We start from the raw sequence: 16,556 nt of genomic DNA, 5'->3' as shown, positions 1-16,556 counted from the left end.
GTGATGACGCCAACAGTGAGCCTCACTCAGGTGAGATACCAGATGGCAGACTGCTTTGCAAAGCATAAATGCTACAAAACTGCAAACCTTGGTGATGTCTGTGATGTTACAAAGAGTGTTCTCAGACTTCAGCATGCATAAGAATCATCTAAAGCATAGATTCCTGTGGGCCCTGCACCCAGAGACTCCAATTTAATCATCCCTCCACCACAGGGATAATTTGCATTTCTAACCCTCAAGTGACATTGGTGCTGCTGGTCCTTAGCGCCCCACTGTGAGATTTAAAAAAAAAAATTCCTTTTATTAAAAAATTATCTTTTTTTAATTTATACATTCATTAAACTTCTTGGGCATTTAATATGTGCCCAGCCCTAAATCAGGCTGCAAACACAAAGTTTTTTCTTCTTACAAACTCATGGTCCAATCTGGTGAGAGATCATAATAATAGGATGGTCCAGGAGCTACAGGAGCCCGGAAGACATGAAATACAGCCTGAGATACACATGAAGGTAGTTTAAGCATATCTGACACCACTCCTAAACATCACCAAGGGAAGAATTTCATTTGACACAAGTTTTTGTTTGTGTGTTTCTGCAAAGAAAAAGATTCAGTGTTAGTTTGAGCGTGGAATACCTTTTTATTATGACACCAATAAGTGCACATAAAATGACAAGGCCTAAGGCAGCTCCCACTATGTGCCCAGTAGAGCAGTGGCCTTGATGCAACATGAAGGCTGACACCTAAATAATGTTATCAATAACCCATGAAATAGATATTATCCAGAATTCTTTAACTGGTCCAATCTCTAATTTGAATCTGCATTAGTATACAAGAGAAGTCAAAGCAGATTTTTTTTTTACTCTGAAAAATATAAAACAAAGATTTAAGAAATGTGATATTGAGAAAGACCTCTGGCCCATGCAGCCAAGCATCCTTTCTCTAGAGACTCTGGCCCATGCAGCCAAGCATCCTTTCTCTACAGACTATAACCCAAGGACAATACACAATCAGAAAGATAGCTGTCCAACTTCATGTTTACAAAAGAACTATGAACATTACTGACATTACTAATTCACCTGCTATGTTATGAAGATATCATCAATTAATTTATTTAAGTCTTACTAGAAGTACATAGGTTTGGGACCAGTACTACTTTCCATGGTAATGAATTGTATATTTTAGTTAACAGTTGGTGTAGTAACTCCCATATGTAAAGAATTAATTCCTTTCATTTGTTTTAAAAATATTTCAGTAAAGCTGCAGGGGATATTTTCTCATTGAGGAATAGAGGGATTTCTTCTATGTGTCCCTGGCTCATCCTATTCATACCCTTCAGTGTTTAATAGTTGGGCGTATTTAAAGCATGTTCTCACTGATACATGTAATCAAAAGAAGATGTTTAATCAAATGGAATCATAATCACTGAAGTTAAATTTACTTGCTTCCCACATGCTTTGATTCGAATTAACTACTCATCTAAATTACACCGACGCCCTTCCTGATTCCAAGCTTGGCCAGGTGCTACCTGCAGGGCTTGGGAATGGCTACAAGAAGCCACAAGGACAAATGCTTGACCTTGCTTCAAAGCTGTTCTTACATGACTCTTCTGTAAAATAAAATGATCAAACCCCAAAAATCCTACATTTCAGATACTTAGGAGAGAGTATCTAATAGTCAAAGAGGAGATGAAAGGAAATACTACTTATTTGAAAAAGAAACACATGCCTGACTCTAGCCACAGGTCTAAAGAAATTATGAGAAACATCTCTCATTTATTTCCCTTTTCATAACACTGTACTTGCAGTACAAAACTAATCTGAGCCTCTAGACTTTCTCATGATAAAACCACTTTACAAGACTGACCTGTTAGAACAGTAGGCCCTCATTCTGAATTCCGGGCTCTGAATTAAAAAAAAAATTTAAGTATATTTTTTCAACTTTTAGAGCAATAATTCAAGGTATTTCTACAAATCTACAGCCTTCATAGACTGAGAAACTAGAAAAATAAAGTTTCAGAAAATGAGGCAAATACCAACCTTGAAAAAACCCACAACTATAAAGTAGATGATTCAGTGTTAGAATTATTCAGCAAGCATTCAGCTAACACTGACAATCAATAACATGATAGATACACAGGAGGCAGAGATGAAAGGGGTATACAGTCCATTACAATACAATGTAATGTTACATCTGTTTATAAGTAGTGTGGCCACTCCTTCAGATTCCAGATGTATCAAAAACATAAATATTAAGAATATACTAGAAGAAAGTTTGGGAAATTTTATTTATAATCTAAGAGTGGGGAAGAACTAAATTTGACACAAAATGTAGAAGCTATAAAAGAAAACATTGATGAATATGGCCTCAGAAAAATAAAAACAAATGTCTACATGGTCAGATATCAGAAACAAAGTCAAAAGAGAAAGAAACTGGGGGGAGAATTGCAAAGAACTAATTTTCTTAATGTATAAAGAGTTTCAGCAAATCAATAAAAAGACAAACATCCTAGAAAAATAGGTCACTGAAAAAGAATCATTATTTGAACATTCCATTATTGAAAATTCAAATGTTAGAAAAGTAAGATAAGATAATGACAAAGATTAAAACACTGGACAGCACAATTTGTTGACAAGGGAAAAGAGGAACTCAAAGATTTTTGATGACATGAAAACTTGGTATTATCTCTAAGAAAAGCACACTTGGCAATAAGTATCAAAATATAATCAACCACAGACGTCACCAAAAACTTCGAAAATGGCATACGAAGAATCTAGCTGCTTTCCTTCTCAATCTTATATGCCTATGTCAAGCTAGCTGCAAAACCAGAAAAACAACTGGTAGGTGCTATCAAATGAACAAAGCTTGATAGCTACAACTAGTACAAAATAACAATAAAAGCTGCCTTACTTTATTATTTAAAACACACACACATACACACAAGACACCCTCTAATGCCCACCTACACAGACCAGATCAGGTCCCCATGACTATATGCTTTCACGACACACTTTGCTTTTCTATAGCACTTAACACAGTTTGTAATGTACTTAGTTGAGGGTTCTCTGATTAATGCTTTTCTTCCCCTCTAGACTTTAAACTCCATAAGGACAGGGACAATGTCTGATTGTTTGACATTTTAGCCCAGTTTCTGGCCCATGGCAAATATTCAAAATATGTGCAATTCATTCTTTCATTCAACAAGTATTTATTATGGGTCAGGGAGGCCCTGTGCTAGATTCTGGAGACACAGTATTGAACGAGGAAAACGAGCTCTCTCTTCTCTTGAAGCTTCCATTCTAGTAGCAGTCAGAAAATGACCAAACACACACAGACACACATATACAATGAAAAGTAATCGTGGACGTGATCCAGTTGGTCTGCAAACAAGTATTATGTTTTCCCATACTGATACCCTCAATAAGCATTTCCATTTTAGTGATTTCTTTTGATTAAAATAACCTGAGTAATACTTTGAATTAATTCTTAAACAATAAATTTATTTTTCACTTTAACTTAGCTGCAAAATCGAAGGGGGAAAAAAACCCATACAACCTTACTATCCAAACACAACTACTTTTAGCATTAAAGTATATTTCTTTCCTGTGTTTTCCATGAGTCTTTCTTCAATATCACCATGAACACAGAATATGCAACATTCTCTGCTTTTTATATCAGACACTTAATCTTCCTTCATTCATAACAGAGATCAAGAAACATTGCAAAGTGGTCTCCTCCCAAAAGGGAAAAAAGTCCCCTTGGCAGCCATGACTTCAACTCCTTCAATCCTTTCTGCCCTGGTCAAGACCAACAGTTTTACCGAGCAGAGCAGGCCTCCAGCACCTCCCCCTGCAATGAATTTTCTGCCTTCACGTTTAAACTGGACCATTTTCAAATAGATGGGGTTAGCTGCCACACACATGTCAATCAGTCTCTTTCCGACATTCCTCTCTCTTCCATATCCTTGACAAGGTATCACACCTTTGAGAAGATTTTATTTCTTCCATCTATTCCTTATGTTTTCCTTATTTATTAAATACTAGACAACTTCTAGCTTCTTTGAAACAAAAATGATATGAAAATGCTCATGAGCTAGATTTTTGGAAAGAATCAATAATTAGGCAGCAGGAGTTGAAGAAATTGGTTATGAGCTGCACAGGCTGCAGACCACATTAGCCATCTCAAACTGAAGACACAGCCTGCCTTTCTGAGGAAATTATGGGTAGCAGGTGGTTCTGGAAGATTAGCAAAGCACATGTTACCCTAATGTTTATCAAGTTGGCAACAATAGTGGTTGAATATTTTCCTTTAACAGTAAGCAGAGGTTTATAGACACTAGATCGATTATGAATGAACAGAAAGATAAAATATTTCTCCTATAAATAGATAATATTTTGGGGGGGTCAAAAATAAAATAAAATAATAGGTGGGTCACCAAAGTGATTTTTAAAAACTGGCTGTGAAAGTATTCTGGCTCCATAGGAAGCAAAAGCAAGACAGAACTCACTAGCCTAGTTCCTTCCACTTTTCTAGAAAAATAGCACACAACATTAATTCTCTTTACATAAAGACAAATGAAAACAGGTCTGCAATGCATCACAACTAGAACATATTTAATAAAATGACATTGAACAATGAAACTTTTAGGGAAAGTTACAGCACTGGTATCTTGCCTCAGAGAAGCATTTATATGCCTATGATTTAGAATAGGTTATTTCACTGGGGGGTGAGGGAGAGAAAATGCCTGTTGGGGAAGGAGGATTCATGGTTCTTTTTGCCTAGGCTCCAACTTTCTTTTGAAAAAACAGATTCTTATACCTTTAGTGTAAGATTCCTTGAATGGCAAATAATAATAATAATGCAAAGTATTGTGACTTCTCTCCAAAATAAATGCTTCTAACACCTTCCCAGTACAGTTCGATGAGCACAAAGCACCATGCAAGCTTCGAGGGGTAACCTGACAATACTCTTTCTAAAATTCTAAACTTCTAGAAGCAACAATGCCAATCACTTTTGAATGAAATTTCCAAGGGCATTAATTCTTGCAGAGTTTTAAAGCATTTGATAGCACACAGCCACCACAGACGACCTCAAAATTACCAGTCATTTGGAAACCCAGTCCAATAATTTAATCTTTGACTTTCAAAAAGAGTGATGCACCCCAAATATTTACTTTCTCTGCACTATTTTATCTCATAATAGAGAGTTTTGGCCTAAAATTTCAGATTTGTACATTTTATAAAATGGGATCATGTTATAGACATGAAACCAAGACAAACAGATTGTTCACTTGCTAGTGTCCAATATATCTTGCCTACAAAAGCCTTTAAAATGCTGATAAAAAATGAAACAAATAGGGAAAAAAAGCCCTCCTGCTGACTCATTCCTCATAGAGAAACATTTATTATTTCCTGGGGCAGTATGCTGAATTTCCAGTTCCAGTGCTATAATATCCACTCCTGAATTCTGGAAGGGGCTTCGGGAATGGAGAGGAAGAGGTCAAAATCCTATGAAAGACACAGTGCTTTTAAGGGTACTGTAATGAGATCTGCAGAAAAGTTATTGATCCGTGCCCTTTCGTTTTATTTCCAATATATACTATACTCGTGTTATTTCCCTATGAAAGTTCAGTGTATTCATCTAGGGACTTGCAGCAAGAGGGCAAATAGCAAACCAGAATTTCGGAGTGTTCATTAGTAAAGAGGCAAAAGGTCTTCACGGAAATCCAGGCACCAGGCAAAGAAAGACGAAAAGAAAAGTTCAATTTAGAACCATTTCCAGCTTCCCTCCATCACAATGTGAGTGATGAAAGAACATGGAAGTTGAGGAAAGAACCAAGAATAAATAAATGTGTGTATTTACATACATACGTGTGCATGTAATCGTACTTACTGGCGCTGCTCCACTAACTGCTAACCATATAACCTCATCCAAAGCAAGCAACCCTGTAAAACAGGTATTATTTCCCTCAGATTACCGAGCTAACATTTTAAACGCAGGTCTGCTTGACTCCAAAACCCGTGCTCATCAAAACACATGCCGTGAAATATTCTGTGGCAGAAGAGGGGTATAGGATGGTTTCTCCACAAATCATACTTCTGAATGAAGTTTACAAGGGAATTAGTTTTTGAAGAGTTTTAAAGTATAGTTAATACCAATGTTATTTAGGTATACAAAAGAATATAGAAAATGTAAATAGAGTACATTAACTTTTCCAAAAAATTTAAAGGAAGTCTGGGAATTCTATACTACATAAGCTGCTATTATTTCTCCTTAAATTTATCTTCTTTTTAAAAAAAATTTAAAGCCCTAAGTACAAAGAGTAAAATTTCCTGAACAACATAACAAGATTATGATCCCTCCTACACAATGTCTATCACCTCCCAAGAGCTCACATTATTTGAGCAATTGAGAAGACACTTTACTTTGCCCTCTGCTCTCATATGAAATTGTACTTCCCGTTGGCCTTTTTCCCCCAATGCCAAATTCCTGCCTTGTCCACATCTGGTATACATGAAGGGTTGGGGAGTAGAAGCACAGAAGGGGGAAGAGGGAAGAGAGACCCATGTATAGCGAATCTTGGATATTCTAGGAAAGTCTCAATTTCAACTATCTTGACCCACCATCAGATGACATTAGTCTATTATGCCCTAAACTCTGGTTTGGCAAACATGATCTCCCAGTGTACGACAGTCAATATAGAGTTAGGATCTGAGTACAATTTCAGTTTTCCGCTTATGAAACAAGAATTACAAAATCCAAACCCTATTAGTTGTTTTAAGGAGACACAGGAACTCCTGAGACTGATTTGCCTACTGGAAAATAGGTCCACACATTAAAGAAGAAAGCCCGGGACCAAGGAAAGACCATGGATTTGTTTTCAACTCCAAGACCAGCCACTTGTTCTGTGACTCTGAGCTAATTACTTATTCTCTGAACCCCAGTTTCCCTAACTGTTAAATGTGGATGCTAATAAGCAGCTCATAAAGTTGTAGGGAATATTAAATGAAATCTATACATCAAGTTCCTTGAATATTGCTTAGTACTTAGCAAATATTCAATAATTGCTACATTCTTTCATTTGAGTATGGACAACATGCTTTAAAACTTCTCAACAACCTCAAAAACCAGCTGAATTATGTTTATTCAAGCTGTTTTCCCCCATCTGAGTTTGTATCGTATCCAGAGTTGAAGGAATAACACCAACAGAAGATAGTATTTTCTTACTCCTCGCCCTAGAAAATGTACAATAAATAGAGTTATCAAAAACGCAAACTGCACCCCATCTACCTAGGCTGGTTCTCCGCAGTGAGGTTCTCTCCCCTCTGATAGCTACTGTCGGCCACCTGGGTTGTAGACCTCTTTACAATTTGCTTCAGCTCCTGCTCCAAGCGTTCTTTGATTGCCTTCACTGTCTCTGGGATCTTCTTCAGTTTGGCCAGCCCCTTAATGAGGATGCCCATAAAAAGGGTGCTGTTCTCCTCCGGATCCAATTCCAAATCCTCCTTGATGTCCTGCAGGTTCATCTCCTTCACTGTAAAAAAAATAAATAAATAGACATGGATTTCATTACAAATTCAAAGACAGAATGGGTCTAATAAATGGGATCACTGCTTTGATTGCTTTCTTAAAGGAATCAGACATTTTTCAATTAAACTTGTAATTAAATTATATTTACATAGATACTATCTAAGAATCACAAAATAACAGTTACATTCCTCAAATCACACCCATCAGTTAGTAATAAGAGGTAATAGCAATTAAAAAGAAGTAAGCAAATCTCCAAGGAAAGTTTTCCATAGACTACCACTTCTACGATGAGTCAGCCGGTTTGTGACATTTATTAAGCATTCACTGTTTATAAAATGCCATACTCGGTGCTGCAGGAGAATTCTAAAGAGCCAGACTGTAGTCTCAAATTCCTATTTATCAGTTAGAAGAAATAAGTAGTTTGATAAAAAGATATTATAAATACATATAGAAAAGAAAAGGTAAATAAGTTAAAATTACAACAAATGATAAAAGAAACGAAGAGAAATAAGGGAAAAACAGTATGCACAAGAGAGACAAGACTTCGAGGAAAAGAGTAATGAAGGGTATTTCATAAATACGAAACAATAACCTCATAGTTTTCATTAAACATATGTCTACCATAACATCAGTATCTACTGAAGACAAGTCTTGCTAATCCATGGAAGTTTTCTGAGAAGTAATTTTATGTCAAATGCCTCTGTAGACCTTTAGACTACAGTTTTCATCCAAATCATCTGGTTTTGAGGGGCTGCCCCATGGCCGAGTGGTTAAAGCTCCACCTCGGTGGCCCAGGTTTGCAGGTTTGGACCCCAGGTGTGGACCTACTCTGCTCATCAGCCATGCTGTGGAGACATCTTACATACAAAACATAGAGGAAGACTGGCACAGATGCTAGCTCAGGACTAATCTTCCTCAAGTGAAAAAAGAGGAGGATTGGCAACAGATGTTAGTTAGCTGAGGGCAAATCTTCCTCATACACACACACACACACACACTCTCAAATTATCTGGTCTTAGGATGGAAAAAAATAGCCTAGAATAGTGGTTCTTAATCCTTGTGGAGAGAAGACGGGACTGGAGTCTGGGACTTCCATTATCTACTGAAAACCATAGGCCTTTCCCTCAAACTAATGCACGTGTATGAAAATTTCTTACATAACTTCAGGGTTTTCAAACCACCAAAAGAACCACAGGTTAAAAACCTCTGGCCTAATGCTAGGTTATGATCAACCAAAGCAAAAGTGAGTCTAAAGGCAAACCCTAATAGTTAAAGTTTTTCCCATCCTCCCCTCTTCTCCACTCCTCAAAACAACTGGAAGATTTTTTAAATATGTGATATCCTGAAAGAATGTATGCATTCTTCTTAAGTAGATTCAACTAAATCTATAAGCTCAACTATACTATAAGCCTACTCTAAGTTGCTCAGCACCATGAGAAGGTACTCAAATCTATTTACTTAGGGAAAAATGAAAATATCCCAGTATATGGAGCAAGTCTTTGTAACTACCGCATAAAGTAGAAGTCTAAAACCGCTCTTCAGCTGACATGTAGGCTATTTTCCTCAATCCCTTTGTTTTGCTCCCAATTCATAAAATGCACTTAAATATGAACCAACGGCATTCAATAACACATGATATAATTACTTACACAAGCTCATTCTTAAGTGAATAAGTCCTCTACATATTTATCCATGATGCTGTTCTTACTTAGACCCCTGAAACCCATGAGGAGAGAGAAGCACACAAACAATGACCAAATCCATATGGCTTTCTTTGCAATGTAGAGGGCATTTGATGATATGGTATTTAATTTTTAAAAGTTTAATACTAATAAACTGAGAGTAGAACCAAGAAGCCTTAAACCTCGAAAGACGACATGACAATTCTGAAAGCAAATCAAAAAAAGTCACCAATATTTCCAAATGTGACATTCCAAGAATAGACGTTTGAGTTACTTGTTTTGTTTTATAAATGAAACGAGCTAAACGCCTCAGGCCACAGAATTACTACATTCTGCAAAACCAAGCTCAACAGCAAGAAGAGAAAAGTACTTAAGAGCCACGGAGCCGAGGAAATTCATCACGTTAGAGAGGGAAAATGAAGCAAAACTAAAAGCAGAGCTTCAGGCAGGAAAAGAAGTAAGAGAAATTTAGCTGGGACAAAAGGATCTTGAGTCACAAACAAGACACAAGCAAGGGGCCACCTGAACATGGCAGCCACCTGCCACAAGAGTGATTGGTGATGAGAGAAACGCAGTTTAAATCAATAAGTCCCTAGATTATGTGGCATATGGCTACTTACATCTGCACTAATATGATAGATAGCCTATTGAAAAATAACAAATAGGCAAGGTATGAATAATAAAATGCCACAGCCCCCAATGACACATTTGTTTACAACCTTATCTTTCTGTTTGTCTCCTGAAATCTCCTAGAGCATAAACACTGAATAGATCTAATATTAATTAATTTATATTATCTATTTCACTTACATCAGCCGAAAATTAAAAGGCAATTTAAAAGAATAATAGAATCAACCACGAAGACTAGTCTAATAATCACAAAAACCCTGTGAGGTCAGATTGAATTATTGGTGCTTTATGGAAAAAGCCTTATACAAAAATAATTCAGGTGAAATTTAGTAAGGCCTCATACCACAATTAGAACAAAACGTACATATTTCCAAACTACTACACCCCTAATCATTCCCCTGTATCTATATTGCTATAATATATACTCAATGTGTAGGTTCCAGAACACTTTAAAATTAGAAATATTTTACTCCCTTCCCCAATCCCCCTATCTTTGATCTTTTGTTCTGAGGATCTTATCAAGCAAGGGTCTCTTTTTTTATTTTTTTATTTTTTGGTGAGGAAGATTGGCCCTGAGCTAACATCTATTGCCAGTCCTCCTCTTTTTGCTTCAGGAAGATTGTCACCAAGCTAACATCTGTGCCAATCTTCCTCTATTTTGTATGTGGGACGTTGCCACAGTACAGCTTGATGAGCAGTGCGTAGGTCCGGGGCCAGGATCCAAACCCTGGACCACTGAAGCAAAGCACGTGAACTCAACCACTACTCCACTATGCCAGTCCCAACACGTGAGGATATCTTGATGCTGGTGTTGAAGACTCTCACTGATAGTATAGTGCTAAATATTAGGGACTTTTGTGTCCTTTAACCAATTATTTCTACTAAAATCCTATTGGTCCTATTCTATTGGTCTATTGGTCCTAATCGGTCCTAATCGGTCCTAATTGTTTCTTATTACACACATACACATACACACACCTTGCTATTGATAGATAAATACATAAACAGATATAAACATATATACCTATATAATGGGATATATAAGTATCTATGCCTAAGTGGATATAAATCATGCCTGTGGTTGAGGCTAAGCATGAAATCGTGGAAGGAAGGTTTAACTAAGACACTTTGGGCACTGCTTGGCAACAGCCATGCTGTGGTAGGCGTCCCACATATAAAGCAGAGGAAGATGGGTACAGATGTTAGCTCAGGGCCAGTCTTCCTCAGCAAAAAGAGGAGGATTGGCAGTAGTTAGCTCAGGGTTAATCTTCCTCAAAAAAGAAAAAAATAATAATTCTTGTGCTTCTTGTAAATTCATACTTGAGACATTCAATCTGGTCAAAACATAATTATACATAAAATATAAATTAAGAAATTAAAAATAGTCTGGCTCAAAATTGAGAGTAACGTGTCTGTGGACAAGAAATGCAAACAGTGAGCAGAACCAGACTGTGCGTCCAATGAGCTCCGGGTGGAGAAGCAGATAAAGGCAGGCAGGATTTGGCCCATGTAGGGCTACAGAGACTTCACACGCTCCACTGGCCAGGGAGCGGACAAAACCCTCTATCGAGGGCTGCAAACACAGAATCAATCAAACTCCAGACCTAGGCTAGTAGGCTGCCGACCACTCCAAATCCTTCCCCTCTATTCATGCCCCAGTGGAGGGACTTGGTCAACTATATACCTTAAATACCATTCATTTCACCAGTGAACAATTACTTCTAACACCTTTTATTCTAATTAACGCACCCACTGGTGCAAATTGAGAGAGCAATATCAGATGCACTGGTTGCCTCTGGAGTACTGAATCTTGATTAGGGTCTTTCAAATGTTAACTAACTACCCCTGGAGTGTGGATTCCTGATTAAGGTACTTCAAAAATGTTAACTAAGCACCCCTAAGGTGTAGATTAAATTACCGTAAAGAAAACTGCAGACAATGGAACACCCCACTCCTGAAAAGAGGCTGCCAAAAGCTATTGCCAGCTGCTACTTGGGGCTATCATAGACACGAAGCTAGGAGTTTTGCAGCCTCAGCACAGGATTAGCTTCAACTAAGAGGTAGAGATAAACCCCACATTACAGTAAGTTTTGACAGCACAATGAATGGGCAGTGGTCCTTCCATAAGTGAAAGTGGGCTAAGGGGGAAATGATAGTATGTTTGCTTGTGGGGAGGGTAGAGCAGAAGACTCTATTAAGATAAAAACAAACAAAATTAACCCTGTTGAATCAGTTTTCCTTGGGACAGAACCTAACTTGCCTTATCTCATTTAGAGCAAGAAGGATGTACCTTTGAAGGTCAAGAAGTAGTAGCCAAGGGAGAAGAGACTACTAAAAATATAACAGGGGGGCTGGCCTGGTGACACAGCAGTTAAATATGCACCTTCCACTTCCGTAGCCCAGGGTTCGCTGGTTCAGATCCTGGGCACGGACCTATGTACCACTTATCAAGCTATTCTGTGGCAGGTGTCCCACATATAAAATAGAGGAAGATGGGCACAGATGTTAGCTCAGGGCCAATCTTCCTCAGTAAAAAGAGGAGGATTGGCAGCAGATGTTAGCTCAGTGCTAATCTTCCTCAAAAAATAAAAATAAAGGTAAAAATAAAAATATAACAAGGATACAGGATAAGAGACAAGGACCAGATGAATAAATTGATAGTTTGTACTAATAGCCACTAAAATGTATTAGGTTGCGTCCTTTGTTAATATTTTTGTAAGTTCAATTGCCCAGGGAGATAGCATGATGTAGAAAGTACAAGAGCTTAGCATCATACAACTTTAGATTTAATTATCATCTTTACCACTTTCTAGCTGTGTGATCTCTCTCGAGTCACTGCATCTCTCTGGACGTCAATTTCTTCATCTGTAAAGTGTAGATAACATTATCTACAGAATTAGACATATTAAATGAGATAATGTGACATCAAAACACAAAATCAAACCCCAAAAAAGTCAAAAAATGTACTTTTAAAACTTCTAGTTTGGGGGCCAGCCCAGTGGCGCAGGAGTTAAGTTCATACGTTCCACTTTGGTGGCCTGGGGTTCGCCAGTTTGGATCACAGGTGCGAAAGTGGCACCACTTGGCGAGCCATGCCGTGGTAGGCATCCCACATATAAAGTAGAGGAAGATGGGCACGGATGTTAGCTCAGGGCCAGTCTTCCTCAACAAAAAGAGGGGTATTGGCAGCAGATGTTAGCTCAGGGAAAATCTTCCTCCAAAAAAAAAACTTCTAGTTTTATGAACTCCTGGGTTGCTCAAGATAATGGTAGCTTAGATTCCCATTTCCCAACATTTCCTCCAAAAACAACATAGAACAAGAAGAAGAAGAAACAAAAATTATGCCCTCAGAACAACTTAAAGACAGAAATTGCTCAAAATTCAAAACAACTGTAAATAAAAATAAGAAAAAAACACCAGTCCCAGAAAGTGATCTCTCATCTTCCCGCTCCACCTCTGCTCTGCCATAAGGCTTTGTTGTAAACAAAGGCAGATTGTGAAAAACTACAATGAAGAGACAAGAAGGGAGTTAGTGATGAACCTAAGACTGATCTAAAATCATCATTGGAAAGATTCACCCTAAGTTTCAAAATACTAAGAGAGTATGGAAGCAGATCAGAACATGGACTACAAGGAAGGGAATTAAAAGCAGACACAATTTCAACAAGCAGTGTTTGACACACATAGCTTCTGGGGAAGAAATAAGATAAAAAGAAAGGGAGAAAGGCTCTTTGGCTTTTGGATGATGAAGGAAGAAAGAAGCAAAAAGGGAAAATTCAGGATCCTACAAGAGTTAACATTCAGAGAACAAACAACCTTCCCAACCACCAAAGCAAACAAAAAATCCACTAAAGTATCTGGATTTTGCTATACAGACAGAAGAGGGAGCCAATGAGCTAGGAATTCTGTAAATCACCCCAATACCATAAAAATGAACACAAAAAACGATGAACAGGTGTATGACCAAAAAAATGCAACACACATCAAGGGAGGAAAATTTCCTACAATAAAACAACCATGAAGCACCAGAAAACTAGAAGACAACACTCCAGATGAAATTAATATACTCAAACAAGAAGCTGAGGCTATGAAAAGCCACTTTGAGTCAAAAATCCAAAATCTAAGAATAGATATAGACAATCAAAAAGAAGGTTGAGAAGAAAATTTACTAAACCCAGGTATGATATGAAAGAAAAAGACAAAATTACCTCATACATGAAGAATAAATTATAAAATACCCAAGAAAGAATAGATTCAAACGAATATTTTAAAAAGGGTAATGAGAAAATGCAGGGAACCAAAAAAGAGGATAAAAGAGAGATAAGGAAACAAAAAGACCAAAGAGAAGGTAGTGGAAATGGAAGACAGGAAAGGAAAAATAATATTTTATCAAAGTAATAAAGAAGAAAAACAAACAGTAGAACAGATGTAATACTTAAAATTGTAAACCAAGAAAATTTACTAGAAATTAAAAATATATCTTGAATGTATAAAATGAAAGAGCCCATTGGCTATCTGGGAAAATAAACCCAAGAAAATCAACTCCAAGACATATCCTACTGTAACTAGTAAATTCCTAAGATTAAAAAAACCTTCAAGGACTACAGGATCAGGGAACTTACAAGGGAAAAAGAAAATTAGACTGGCATCAGAATTTTCATGAAACACACAAAAGACATATGCACAAAGTTATTCCTTTCACCATTGCTTGTAATGGCAAAATATTGAAAATAACCTATACATCCATAGATAAGAGAATGACTGAACCATGGTAAATTGACACAATGGTGTACTATGCAAATGTAAAAAAATTAAAAAAGCAAAGTCTCTATAAACTAATATGGAGTAATTTCCAGGATATATTATAAAGTAAAAACAGCAAAGTATATGAGACTAGATATCTATAGGATCCTTTCCTTCACGGAAGAAAGGTATAACAAAAGATACATATATCTGCTTGTTCGTGCAAAAAAAGAAATACAGGAAGGATAAACCAGAAACTAATGACATTGATGAACTATATGAGATGAGTGGAAACAGGACAGAACGAATGGGAGACTGGGAATGAGATAAAAGAGATGGGATGGGAATGGGAGGTGACATGTCTGCATATCTGTTTATATGTCTGACATTTAGAACGTCATAATGTTTCATATATCACCAAAAATAAATAAATAAGTTGAAATCAACCAGGATGTTAGTGGAACCCAAATGAAATACAAATAGTAAAAAAATGAATCTAACTGTGCTGGAAATAAATAACATAACCATTCTGAGTGAATTAGGGAAGAAAAGAAGCAGCCTAAGTAAATTCAGATTTTGACTATTTTTGATGCAGGGTCGGTGAGCCGAGTCATCGAAAGAAAGATGTCTTGGACTCTCCAGGTCTGGCAGTAGTGTTCTTTTATTTAGAGAATAATGTGGAATAGCATGGGGAGAGGACCCATGGGCAGTCAGAGCTGGTGCTGCTGCTGCCGCTGCTGGCATGGGGAAAGGACCCATGGACAGTCAGAGCTGCTGCGTGGGGGCAGGACCCACGGGTAGGAGGAGCTGCTGCTGCCACCGCTGCTGCTGCCACATGGGGACAGGACCCATGGGCAGTCAGAGCTGCTGCTGCTGCTGCTGCCACCGCTGCTGCTGCAAACATGGGTGGAGAGTAAGGCTAAATTTAAGGCATAGGTATGTGAGTTATCTCTTTACAAGACAAAGGAAAGAATATGTAAAAAGAGTTGTTAAAATGGTATCAGTGCCAGTAGGGTCTGGTTATTGGGTGGTCCTATAACTTTTAGATAAGAATCAAACTGGATTAAGTAAATGACAGAAGCCACCACTTAAATATTATCTTCAGCTAAAGACAAAGGAGGATCTTGGGGGGGGGGGGGGGGGTCAGTTACATGAGGTTGCCAGACAGTAAACAACTTAATTCCTTGCCTTCCCCATTAAGAGTTTCCAGACATAAGGCCATCCCACCTTCCTCCTGGTGCAGAGAGGGAGACACCCCCAACAGATGGAGACTTCCTTCACAAATGCAAATGTCTCTCATCAAAGAGCAAGCAAATTCCAGTCCTCAGAGCCTCCTTCTCATCTGCAGTTTTCAAAAATAACCAGCCTAAAATCCTCCTCATTTTGACTATATTCTAGAAGCCTTATAGTATGCAAATAGAATTGTACACAAATACTGTACTCAGGTTAATCTGTTTTTCACCAGGACATGAGTTGTTTCTCATGGGTTAGCAATTCTGAGATTATATTACATGTATACTAGGACTGTGCAAATAAGTGAAAAAAAAAAGTACAAATACACACATATACATAAATGTGTGTGTGTGTGTGTGTGTATATATATATATATATATATTTCTGGAGCAAGGATACACCAGAAGTGATGAGTACAACTAGAACACAGGTCTTGTGTTCTTGGTTACTACATATCATTTACTTATAAAAGGAACTAGAGTCTTTTAGAGAAATAGTTAATTCCAAGGCTAGAATAGGGAAAGTACAGGTGAGCCCGAAATGTCTAGTGGTAACAGAAAGTAAGGAAATGTTCAAAAACTGATGGTGGCATATTGGAAGGACAGAGGAACCAATCTGAATGAGCTACCAGTGGCCAAATCTGGGACAATTTGAGCAACAAAATAAATAATGATGGCAACTGATTATAATTCATATAACAAGATAAATACCCATGAATTATAATTAGTGAATGAAGAAATA

The 16,556-nt window shown here is 37.5% G+C and overlaps 1 protein-coding gene across 6 annotated transcripts in view; it reads right to left on the bottom strand.

Annotated features, from left to right (window-relative positions):
• Positions 1-16,556, bottom strand: part of EXOC4 (exocyst complex component 4) — a 738,285-nt gene that overhangs the window by 650,793 nt on the left and 70,936 nt on the right. For all 6 annotated transcript variants that reach the window (XR_011438236.1, XM_023640178.2, XM_005609413.4 and 3 more), the window contains exon 6: positions 7,288-7,531. Coding sequence is in view for 5 of the 6 variants with exons in the window: in XM_023640178.2 (XP_023495946.2) it covers positions 7,288-7,531 (244 nt within the window). In the remaining variant the exon portion in view is untranslated. The remainder of the gene's footprint in view (positions 1-7,287; positions 7,532-16,556) is intronic.

This window comes from Equus caballus, chromosome 4, assembly GCF_041296265.1.
Source record: "Equus caballus isolate H_3958 breed thoroughbred chromosome 4, TB-T2T, whole genome shotgun sequence".
Classification (NCBI taxonomy): Eukaryota; Metazoa; Chordata; class Mammalia; order Perissodactyla; family Equidae; genus Equus; species Equus caballus.
Note: the sequence above shows the minus strand (reverse complement) of the source record. Positions and strands in the feature narration are given on the sequence as shown.